At 40.5% G+C, this 12,110-nt stretch overlaps 2 protein-coding genes across 7 annotated transcripts in view; one reads left to right on the top strand and one right to left on the bottom strand.

The window, feature by feature from the left end:
* Positions 1-3,899, bottom strand: part of MSH3 (mutS homolog 3) — a 176,271-nt gene extending 172,372 nt beyond the window's left edge. For 2 of the 4 annotated variants that reach the window (XM_029942517.1, XM_029942520.1), the window contains exons 1-2: positions 3,628-3,899; positions 1,817-1,937 (exon numbers count right to left, since the gene is read on the bottom strand). In XM_029942517.1, the coding sequence (XP_029798377.1) occupies positions 1,817-1,937; positions 3,628-3,834 (328 nt within the window). In that variant the 5' untranslated portion in view covers positions 3,835-3,899. Of the gene's footprint in view, positions 1-1,816; positions 1,938-3,627 lie in introns of those variants that run through there. The other 2 variants (XM_029942518.1, XM_029942521.1) reach the window with 2 other exon arrangements.
* The window catches only part of DHFR (dihydrofolate reductase), a 27,552-nt gene continuing 19,107 nt past the window's right edge, over positions 3,666-12,110 (top strand). Inside the window, exons 1-3 of one of the 3 annotated variants that reach the window (XM_029942523.1) lie at positions 3,666-4,150; positions 4,497-4,546; positions 6,540-6,645. In XM_029942523.1, the coding sequence (XP_029798383.1) occupies positions 4,065-4,150; positions 4,497-4,546; positions 6,540-6,645 (242 nt within the window). In that variant the 5' untranslated portion in view covers positions 3,666-4,064. The remainder of the gene's footprint in view (positions 4,151-4,496; positions 4,547-6,539; positions 6,646-12,110) is intronic. The other 2 variants (XM_029942522.1, XM_029942524.1) reach the window with 2 other exon arrangements.

Here is a 12,110-nt window from a genome sequence, read left to right as displayed (position 1 = left end):
TCCAACATTCTTTAAAAAGACACACAACCTAACATGTAATTAACAGAGAACTCAAAGCATCTATGATCCAAACAATTACTAGATATGGAAAAAGAAGGGTATACCAGTCAAGGGTTACAGACCCAAGAAAACAGAGATGACAGAATTACCATATAGAGACATGATTATATTTCACAGGTAAAGAAAAAACAAACATAAAGAACGAAATGGAAGTTTTGTTATTTTCAATGTTTTTGTTTGTTTGTTTTTGGGGGGTTGTTTTGGTGACAGCTTTACTGAGATATAATTCACATAGAGAAACAGTAAATTTTTTAAAAGAGGCAGAACTTCTAGGATGAAAAAGGTACCATATCCGAAATGAACATTTCACTTAATGAGATTTATGGCAAATTAAACACCACAGAAACTTACTGAGTTTGGAAATGTAGCAGGAAAACTGATCTAACATGAAGCACAAGGCGTAATAAGACAGGAAAACAAACGGAAGAGCTTGACTGGCAGATGCTCCTTGCCTTTTTGCCTGAGCACCATTTTAACAAGTAGACATCCTAAGTCGGCTGCCTTACTGACAACAGACAAGGGTGTTATCAGATTTATCTTTCTCTTTAAGCATATCTCTCCATTTCCATTGTTATTTCATACTAAGGCTTTCATGCTGACCCCAAACCCAAACTTTACCTTCTGAGGAAGGATAGACACCTTAATGTCGGACCCCTCTAAATAAACTGAGACTTTTTTTTGGCTTTCCTTTTATCTCATTCTCTACCTCATTTTGAAGGATGATGAAGAAAAGCATTTTCTGTCATCCCCTACAAGCTCTCTGAGGCCAAAAACTAAAGAAATACTGCTCACCCATCTATATGCAACACCACCCCCAGAAGTCCATGAGCTCAAGAATGGTGGTTTTATCCAAAAACGTTTAGCATACAGAAAGAACACTACCATGCTAAAAAAAAAAAAAAAAAAAAGTAAAGCACAGGGTAGATTTACAGGTCCTGACATTGAAAACTGCTTAAGAGTGTTCTGTTAAGTGGAAAATGATAGTTGTAAATTAGTACATAAAATTTATAAAATACAGTTCACCCTTAAACCACATGGTTTGAACTTACCTGGGAATTTTTTCTCTCCAATAACAGTATACTACTGTAAATGTATTTTCTCTTATTATTTTCCTGATAATATTGTTTCTTCTAGCTTACTTTTGTCTAAACATACAGCATATAATATATATAACATACAAAATATGCATTACCAGAAGGCCTCACTAAAAGGGAGGGACTATGGGGTCCCTTCATTGACTACCTTCTACATTTCTGTATTGTTTGTAACTTTTATAACATGAATGCTTTACTTTTAAAAGCAGGACAGAGGCACCAGGGTGGCTCAGCCAATTAAACATCCAACTCTTGATTTCAGCTCAGGTCATGATCTCATGGTCATAGAATCAAGTCCACATCAGGCTCTGCGCTACGCAAGCCTTTACCTAACGTTCTCTCTCTCTCAACCTCTCTCTCTCTCTCTCTCTCAAAATAAAGATTTTTAAAAATCAGGACAAAAATAGGTAGGAGAAATAAAAGAGAAAATGGGGAGAACTCCAGCAAATTGCAGAACTCCAGATCTACCTCCACTCCCCCCAACCCCCTACTCACAGCACCACACATGCAGGGGCCACACTACTAGAGCAAGTCTCTAGTGGAGACCTTTTTCTACAAAGGAAAAAATGGCACAACTCTCCAATGACCTCCTCTGCTCTTTGGAAAATACAAAATCAGTGCCATGACTCCTGAGAATGAAGACTCCTTGCCCCAAGACTCACCAGCATCCCCAGAGATTACTGAATCACTTCTTCCTTCCTTTTCTTGAACTTTCTTTGCTTTCTTTTGAACAGGCTCATCACTCTCCAGGGGTCTCTTTTTACTTCTGCCAAATTCCACAACCTATATTGGAAAATGATGTGTTATGTCTAATCTCAAAACTTGCTGTATGCAAAATAACTTAAACCTTACTTGTGAATGACAAAGTCTTTGTCTTCCACTCTTCACAGAATCATATACGTTCAGCCCTGGAAAGAACTGTGGGTGAACTGTCTTTACTATCATGAAGGACAATGTAAAGACTGGCACGTCATGAGCCCCAGCACCTCAGGCCCTGCTACAATTATTTAGAACCAAGAATGATATCTTTAAGTACTCAGTCATTGTTCACCTAACACAGATTATAAAATCACCCTACTTACTTATGTCAAATAAAATATCTTTTAAAAAATATCCATTTAGGAAAGGTGAGGTAAAGTAGATAATAAAAAAACACTATAATTTTTGAAATGTGAATTGTAATGTAACTGTTTCATATTCAAACTTTGCTTATGTTCACCACCAAAAAAACCATAAGATTTTGAACTATTTGCTGGCAGGAACCTGTCAAAAATTAACATCTTCCCCAAATAACCTCTAAATGGTAGGTGTAAAATAAAATCTTGTATTCATGAAAATGTAGACTGTCATCAAAATTCAAGCCAGAAGAGGAGCAATCATTCTATGGAAGAAATATAAATGAAAGGAAGAAGACTTTGAAGTAGCTGTCACCCCAACCATAGTAAAACTTGGGAGGATAGGTGTGCCTGGGTGGCTCAGCAGGCACATCGTAGGGGGTCAGGTTATGATCTCAAGGGTTTGATTTTGACCAGCCCTGCTTCGGACTCTGCACTAGCAGTGTAGAGCCTGCTTGGGATTTTCTGCCTCCCTCTCTCTCTGCCCCTTTCCCGAATGCTCTCTCTCTCCCAAAATAAAAAATTTAAAAAAACAAAACAAAACAAACTTGGAGGGTGGCTAAAAGCCAATCTGCAATCCCTTTCCATATCCTCAGTTCAAAAATACTATACCAGGGAGCCCCAGTGAGGGGCTCACCCTTAGGTTTTCTCTGGTGGCAGTGTCCCTGACAAAAACAAAACAAACTTTCTTATTTTACTCAGTTGAAGGGTGGCAAGGAACAGGAAGGAACCAATGACTAACTATTCACATCTGTACCACCTAAAGGAACTTAACCCATATTGTGTATCAGACTTTACAGTCTTACCTATAAATAGTATAGGCACTGAGTAACTGCACGATATGACTGCTTTTATCCCAGTGGCTTTAAATATTAGCACCACTGTTGCAGCCTTAAAAACTAGAGATTTGATGGCAATTCTCTTCCAGTCACCTAACCAAGTATATATAAATAAGGTAAATAAAGTTCCTCTTCAACTTCCAATACAGATTTTTTTAAGAGGCAGAATGGAGGTTAAAAGACGTATCTTTGCCCACAGGCCCCTACCCTCATCAGAATTAGGGTCAGGAGCCCTTTGTTTCTGTCTCAGGTCTGCTATCCAGAACCTATGATCTTCGCCTCAAGTCTATTACTCCAAGTGGAAAGTACAGTCTTTGAACTGCATTTTGAATGGCGGCCGGCCTGGTTTTTCCCGCCTTCTCCGTTTTGAGCCCGCCCCTATCTCATTGGATGGACTCGTCTCGTGGATTCTCGCATACTGTCCTCATTTCTCCCTGCTCCACCCACAAGCACCGTCCCCGCCCATCTTGTCCCGGCCCATCTCCCCGCTGGCCCCGCCCCATCCTGGACAGAACCCACCACGTGTGGCGGCAACTGAGGCGGGAGAGTGGACGCTAGGGGCGCTGCGGAGTCAGCGTCAGGGTCGGCCTTCGGGGATGCACCCATGGGGGACGACGTGGATTTCAGGTTTCCCGTAGACTGGAAGAATCTGCTCAAAACCGCTTGCTTTGCAGAGGCTGGGCCGGCGCCAGGGGCACGACCAGAGGCAGGCTTGCGACCCGACATTGCAGGGCACAGAAAGACGCCACTGGGGTAGGGCCGAGCCGGGAGCGCGACCGCAACTCTCCACGTCTGCGGGCGCGAGCACGTTACGACCTTGCCGTGCGCCGGGGCGGGGGGCGGGGTCTCGGCTGCACAAATAGGACCGAAGGGGCGGGGTTGATGAAATTTCGCGCCAAGCTCGGCCGGGAATTCCAGTGTGGTGAGCTAGTGCTGTGGCGGTCACAGCTGCTGCCATGGTTCGTCCGCTAAACTGTATCGTCGCTGTGTCTCAGAACATGGGCATCGGCAAGAATGGAGACCTGCCCTGGCCCCCGCTCAGGTACCTGGGGGCCCGGAGGTGTTTTGGGAGAGGTGTGCTGGCGCAGGTTGCCTTTGATCGGGGCACTAGGGCGGGGCCTAACAGATAGGGCCGGACTTAGGACCTGAGCAGACTGGACCTCGGCCACTGCTACCTTACGCCGTCTGGAACCGGCAGGCCCAATTCTTGATTTCCGTCCTGCTCCTGTCGCCCGGCGAGGTCTTTTCCTCACTGCGCGGTGCGGCGGAACAAAGTCCTGGTGCCTGAGACCCCACCCCCACACACTCCAATGCAGCATCTATCGGGAGCGTTAGAGCTTGAGCCCAGCAGAAAATGTTCTGAGTAACGCTATTTGTCTAACTTATAGGAATGAATTCAAGTATTTCCAAAGAATGACCACAACCTCATCAGTAGAAGGTAATGTGGGATTTTTAAGTGAATGAGGTTTGGGAAACATCTTGCATGGGTAAGCTTATCAGTACAAATTTTACTTAAGTATTGCATGTTAATGTAGGACCTTTTGTCTTACCACTGATTTATATGCAGTTCCCAAGGTTTGTCCCGATTTTTTTTAAAAACACATTCTTTGAAATTTTATGTGGGCACCCGTAAATCGAGGTACTGGGCAGAATTAACAGCTAGGTACAGGCTTTCGTGAAAGAGCGTGGGAAGGAGACCAGAGGCGGCCTTTGGCATAGCTGCTGCAAGCATGATAGGGCCTGAAGGCCAGTGAAGAGGATAAAAGTCCAAAAAACGGTTCCAGAAAGGTAAAGGTGATGCAGGAAGGGATCAAGGATGAACTCTCAGATCTTCAGTTTGAGAGTCTGGGTGATATGGAGAATAAAGAAGTGGATAAGAGTGTGCAGTTGTGATCATTTTGAGGTTTGAGGACTTTGTGGGATCTCCAGGATAATTTTAGGTACCGGAAAGTAGGTGAATTGAGCCATTGGAGAGGACAACCGAGGAAGAGAATAGAGTGGTGAGATGCCCGTTTAAAACCTAAGAGATACATATTTATTTGCACATAGAAGAAACAGTAGTAGACTAAAGAGAAACAGTCACTCAGAAAGCAGATGCAGTATAACTTTAACAGGACAGCTGCAAGGTCCTTGGATCTTGCACTTTGGTCACTGGTAGAGACAAAACAGCAAACGCTTGAAGCTAAAGAATTGACATGAACCACTTTTTAGAATCCAATGTATGGTCTGGTAATAGAAAAGCATCCAATGCCTGGGCTATGCGCTTGCTTTCAGTGAATACAGTATGTCTTGGATGACTGAATGAAAGGATACCAGGGTTGTCCTGGCTTTCTTTCTTCTCCCCTCCTCCCCCGCAATGTCTTCCTATGCTGTTCACTCATTGTCTCCACCTTTGTTGTTAGGTCAGGTCCATACCATTTCTCATCAGAATTCCTCACCTCTTGGCTCTGTTATTTTGGATAATTGATATCTCCTTATTAACACCTAAAGCTCTGTTCTTGAAAATGCAGTGCATATTCTACAGGGGGCACCATGAATTATTGGGGTTTTAAGTATTAGAGGAAAAAACTTTGTCTCAGCATTTAGAGGTAATATTTGGTTATGAGTAATGTAAAATACAGAAAAATGCATAGTCTAAACTACTTGTATTTTGTGCATGTTAGTATTTGTGTTTAAAGAAATTCAAACTAATGATGATTCTTTAAAACAGACACAGGCACTACTTTTGATAGCCTGCCAGAACATGCCAAGAACTACAGAAATGTATATTTTCCTTTGACCCAGATATCTGACTCCCAAGATTTTTCTTCCATGTATCATATCAAAAATGGAAGCTATGTGTATACAGTTTCTATAGAAGCATACTTAAAAGACATGGGCACATGGAAAGTGCTTTAGCTTTTTAATTGAGTGCAATACTAAGCATCTATCTTTAAAAGTATAACTATTAATATACATAAAAAGTATACAAATGAATAATACTATCATATCAAACAGTTAAACGGTACTTAACTAGATTTTCTAAATCCTCAATCCCCTCTGTAACCCTAGAACTAGGAGCTGCTGTTACCTCCATTTTGTAAGTAAGGACAGTAAGGCACAGAAGATTCATAACTTGTCTCCTAGATGACTGAATACATTCACCTTCAGCACTCTGCCCCAGAATCTTGGCTATTCACTATTATACATGACTGCAATTGATTAAAACTAAATATTGGCTATAAATCAGATAATGCCAAAGGGAAAAAGAGTTACCATAATTAGGAAATGGGTGATAAATGTCGACTTTGGTAAGCCTGTTTTAAATTTTAATTTTTGAAGCAGATCCACTAGGTGTCACTGTGACAATCATATCTCTGCACATAAAAATGAATATATGAAAATATAAATGTATACTCCCAAAAGATATTTATTTTTATGTGATTTTCTAGGTAAACAGAATTTGGTGATTATGGGTAGGAAGACATGGTTCTCTATTCCCGAGAAGAATCGACCTTTAAAGGACAGAATTAATATAGTTCTCAGTAAAAACCTGAGGTAAGTATTATAACAAATTCACTACAAGAAAATCATGTTCCATTTCTTATGGTGGAGGTCTGGGTATGACAAAACAAAATAGTATAAATATAGCACTCTTGATCAAGCTGCTTAATGTCATAAAGGTGCTTACAGAAAATGAATAAGCAGTTATTTATGCTACATGACAATAATTTCACTCTGCTACTTAAGTAATTGATTTCACCACTCTGAAATGTTACATTAAATCTCACTGAGGTAACAGCTTTGCCAGTTCCCTTGTATCATGTATATAATACAGTTAATAATTTTTTTCTGATTTCACATATGTTTTGGGGTTTACCAAGATTAAGTGGTTTATCCCCTCTCATACCCTGTCCTGAATACAATAAGATATGAATTTTAGGGTGGGCTAAAACTCAGTCATAACCTTATACTCTATTATTCCTAGTTTACCACAACATCCAAATAATATTTTGTACTTGTATTCTTTACACAATGTCTATAGGTGAAAAAAAATGAAAGTTGAAATCGACCTAGGGATCCTGGAGAAAAAGAAGTCTCTCCAGTTGACTGCTAGGAATTTTCCTGTCCTCCAATCTAACATTGGAGTAGATAGTTCCCAATGCCTGGAAATGCCCTGGGGACTTTATTATGAGGAGTTGGCTTACATATTTGTGGCTGCTGGCTGGGCAAGTCCAGGTCTCTGTAGGGCAGACCATCAGGAAGGGCATGCTGGCACTCTCCAATAGGGGCTGAAACTGCTATCTGCAGGTGAAATTTGTTCTTTAGGGAAGCTACAGAACTGCTCTTAAGGCCTTTCAACTGATTGGATCCTGCCCACCCAAATTGAAGTCATCGATTTATCAACTCAGTCACATCTACAAAATACCTTCACAGCAACACTTCAATTAGTGTCTGAATAACCAAGAACTATAGCCCAGCTGAGTGAACACATCACAGACCATCACACCATAAGCAGGAAAAGAACATTACTCAGCTGTAGGCTAAGGGAGTTCAGGCTTATATAGATTTTTTTCCCCAAATCCCTGCAAGAATGGCACAGGTAAAAACATATCAGAAAGTATACTGGAATATTTGCATTGATCGCCTTTGGATGATGAGGAATATGTTGATATACATCTTGCCATCTGCCTCAGTCTTCATACTGTTCTCTTTATTCTGGTTGCTAGGATATCCTGATTTTTACTTGGTAGAATCCAATATCTGACTGTATAGCCATTCCCAGAGACTCTTTAATAACCTCTTCTTGAATACTACTCAAGATTATTTATGGCTAGTTTGAGCTAAAACAGATAGAAATCTCAGTGGGGGAGATACTCAGTTGAGCCAGCAAATCTCCTCAAATGATGTATCTAATTTCTTTATGAACCCCCTGTGGTGTATGTAATTGGGTTTGGTTGTTTCTTATGTATTTATATATAACATTTGTTGCTATATTTCACTTTTTTTTAAGGCAGAGAGAAAATTTCAAAAGTCTTTATTATCAATTTTTCTAAGGAAATAAAGATACCAGTTAGGAAAACATTATATTGAGAGTTTATTTTTTGTGCTTCCTTCTGCTTCCCTACTTGGGGGACAGTTACACGTATAACCCGGGCACCTGCTGTGTGCCATACAGTGCTAGGCTCTGACTTAATGGGAGAGATTTACCCATGTAATCACTATTGCTCGGGCAAGCTTTTAGAAATACTCAATTATTTTACCACCACCCTTCAATGTAAGAAGTTGAATCCTCAAGGTAACCCCAAACTTTGCTGCCAGATTCTAATTATTTTGGGTAACTATTTCCTTAAAGTATAGGGAGAAAATGATTTCCCAAAGCTATCTCTACAATCCGGTTCCTGGCTTTAAAAGAAATATGCAGCTACATTTGGAAAACAGATTGGCATTTTCTCCAACTGTTAACCCTAGATTTGTCAAATGACCCAGCAGTTCCACTCCTTGGTTTATGAAATGAAGGAGAAATAAAACCATATGACCACATAAACACTTGTACGCAAATGTTCATAGGAGCATCATTTACATAATAGCCAGAAAGGTGAAACATCCCAGATGTCCATCAATTGAATGGATAAACACAGTGTCTTATATGCACACATGGAATATTCACAATAAAAAGAAGAACCTATATATGCTACAACAAGGATAAACTTTGAGAACAGTATGCTAAGTGAGAAAAAAAAAGGCCACCGAATTCTATTTATATGAAATTTCTGGAACTGACAAATTCATAGACACAGAAAGTAGATTTAAAAAAAATTTTTTTTAATATTTATTTTTGAGAGACAGAACGTGAACAGGGGAGGGGCAGAGAGAGAAAGAGACCCAAAATCTGAAGCAGGCTCTAGGCTCTGAGGTAGCAGTCAGCACAGAGCCAGAAGCGGGGTTCAAACCCACAAACCATGAGATCATGACCTGAGCCGAAGTCAGACACTCAACCGACTGAGCCACCCAGGTGCCCCAGAAAGTAGATTATTTGTTTCCTGGGTTGGGGTGGGAGTAGAGAATGATTGCTAATGGATACAGGGTTTCTTTTGGGGGAGGGGGGATGGAAATGTTCTAAAAGTAGATAGTGGTGATAGTTTTACAACTCTATACTAAAAAGTTTCCAAATTCTACACGTTAAAAAGATAAATTGTATATGATTTATAGCTCAATAAAGTAACTTTTAAGGCTTTAGAACCAAAAATTAAATAAATTTTACCACAGTGTTGTAGCTTTGACAGCATCTTTAGTAAATCCAGAATTGCCTTCATGATATAAGATGTTGTAAATTGTCTTCAACCCATGAAAGTTATTTGACATTTCATGGTATGATAATTTTTTTATGGTCTGTCATTCTCCACAGTGACTAAAGCTTTCTTCTCTCCTCACCATTCATACACTTGGTATAGCAAAGACTTTCTGACCTGGCTTCCAGTACCTGCTCTGGTACCTATGAACTTGAAGCCTTGCTGAGCCTCGGTTTCCTTATCTACTAAATGGGATTAATAATGAGAACTTCTTACGGTGATATTGAGAATTAATTAAGATTTCGTACGTTAAATTCCTGGGACACAGAAAGTACCCTATCAATATCAGATCCTACTGTCCCCACTTTTGCTATTTCAGCAGTATTACCTTTGGTTTCCAATAGAAAATATTAATGTTAATGGAAGCACAGTGAACAGGTTTGTGTTCTCATTTTTACCCTAATGTATCACTTTGTTCTTCCTTCCCTCAGTTTAAGTCAAAACTGCCCTCCTGCCATAACCAGAACTCTTCCCCTCCCCCACCACTTTATCCTAGACTCCCGTTTTCTCCTGGTCTCAAGCCCTTGTTCTGTTGTGCTACCCTTTGCTGTTTTAAACCTCATCACATACTGCTTCTACCTTCAGCTTCCTTGGGTCTTTCTTGTGTTAAATAACTAAGAAACGTCAATATAAACCTCAGTATCATCTATGGTCATCGTCACTTCTGTGTTTGCACATGTTTTTATCTTCTTTGAGACTGTCAGCTAAAGGATCATTCTCCAAGGAGTGTTCCCCCTCATCACTCCCCCCGAGATGACGTACCACCTCGGCCTATCAGGCATCCTCTGCACACCCCCACTGCATATCCTTTTCACATTATGGCCCCTGCTGAGGTATTTCTCTGCCTGCCACTGATACAGAGAATGCTTTTCTCTTTCCTTTTCATCTCTAGTCCCAGCATTTAGCATATCCTGTAGCAAAACGGGTTCAGAAATTACAGAGTGAATGGTCCGTGGGTGACTTATAAAAATGGGGTCACCCCACATAATATCACTTTGTAACCTACCTTTTTCTCCCATTTGATACATGGAAAGATTAATCTCTATGAATATTTTTAGTGGCTACATAGCAATCGATTATGAGGATGAAATATACCTGAACTGATTTTAGTTGGAAATCCTGTTTCAGACACTGAGTTTCAAAGGTCTTAAATTGAACATATTTTTGAATTCTGGTTAAGATAGGATTCTAGCGTAGGATTTTTTGTTTTTTCAATGTTCTCCCTACTGTCTCCAGGGAAATTGAGCCAGAATTCCATCTGCTACATCATCATCTTTCACTTCAGGCACAGTGAGAAAGGGTAATAGTTATATGGTACCCTCAGGTAATCAAATAAGGCTACTCAAGGCCAGAGGTCACTGGTCTTAGGGCTCCCCTAAAAAGGCCATCCTGAGTTCTCAGGGGACTAGAATATGAGACATTTTAGCCCATGGCTACCAGTTGAGAATGTCTTGTCTATGTAGGGAGTTGTAATACACAGACTCCACCGTCGGGCTGCTGGGGTTCAAATCTCAAGCCTACCATTTCCTAGATCTATTACCACTGGCCACTGAATCCCTCAGCCTCAATATCATCCATGAAAAGGAATAAAAGTACTTAAGACTGCTGGTGTGATGCATATAAAACACTACCTGTTTCCCCTACTTGGGAGAGCAGGTAGGTACTCAAATGTTAGATATTTTCTTACTAATGTAACTATCCATCCGGTAAAAAGCAGCCTCTTGAATAGGGAGGATAGAAGTATCACTGGTGTGCCTACTGTGTGCATTACCTCTTAGTCCTCATGCCAGCCCTCTGCGGTACTAAGACTCTAAGTTTGAAACAAGATGTCAAAGATGTCCACATGCTTCTTGACTACATATCCAACCACAAACCAAACCTCTCTTGTCAGGAAATGCAATCTCTCTTAGTCTGAGATAAAGATAGGAAGGAAATATAGTAATAAAATAAGTCACAGTCTGAGTGCTTGCTATATGCTATTCACTGTTAGTTCCTAGGATTTGTGCTTTTACACGGTGAACACTTTGGGCTAATTTGCTTATTTTTTTCTACCCATCTTGGGTCAAATGTTTTAAACTTCTTTTTTTTTATTTAAAAAAAAATTTTAATGTGTTTTATTTATTTTTGAGAGACAGAGAGGAACAGCATGAGCAGGGAGAGTCAGAAAGAGAAGGAGATACAGAATCTGAAGCAGGCTCCAGGCTCTGAGCTAGCTGTCCCACAGAACCTGACACAGGGCTTGAACCCACGAACCGTGAGATCATGACCTGAGCCAAAACTGGATGCTTAAGCGACTGAGCCACCCAGGCGCCCCTAAAACTTCTTTCTAAACTAGTAAGGAGTAAACATTTTGCAGAAGCATTTCCTCCATGCCTTTATGATAACTAAAATCTAAAACAAATCCTTAATCAGGTCTTTGTTTTCCTTTTCCAGACTCACTACAAAAGGGCAAAAAAGTAGTCTTCACCTTAAGCCCTGGAACCATTTCAAGCCATTTTTCCACAGTCTACACAGAATGATTGCCCCCTTTCTTTGAAGTCCACACCAACCATTTATACCACCTTCTAAATTATTTTTGCTATAACTCACCAACTTCTAGGTCACCTTTTCCAATTCTCCTCTTAGGTCAGATCCTGAGTCACTATTTTTCATTCAACCCTGACTCCTGTC

The sequence above is a fragment of the Suricata suricatta genome, chromosome 6 (genome assembly GCF_006229205.1).
Source record: "Suricata suricatta isolate VVHF042 chromosome 6, meerkat_22Aug2017_6uvM2_HiC, whole genome shotgun sequence".
NCBI classification, from domain to species: Eukaryota; Metazoa; Chordata; class Mammalia; order Carnivora; family Herpestidae; genus Suricata; species Suricata suricatta.
Note: the sequence above shows the minus strand (reverse complement) of the source record. Positions and strands in the feature narration are given on the sequence as shown.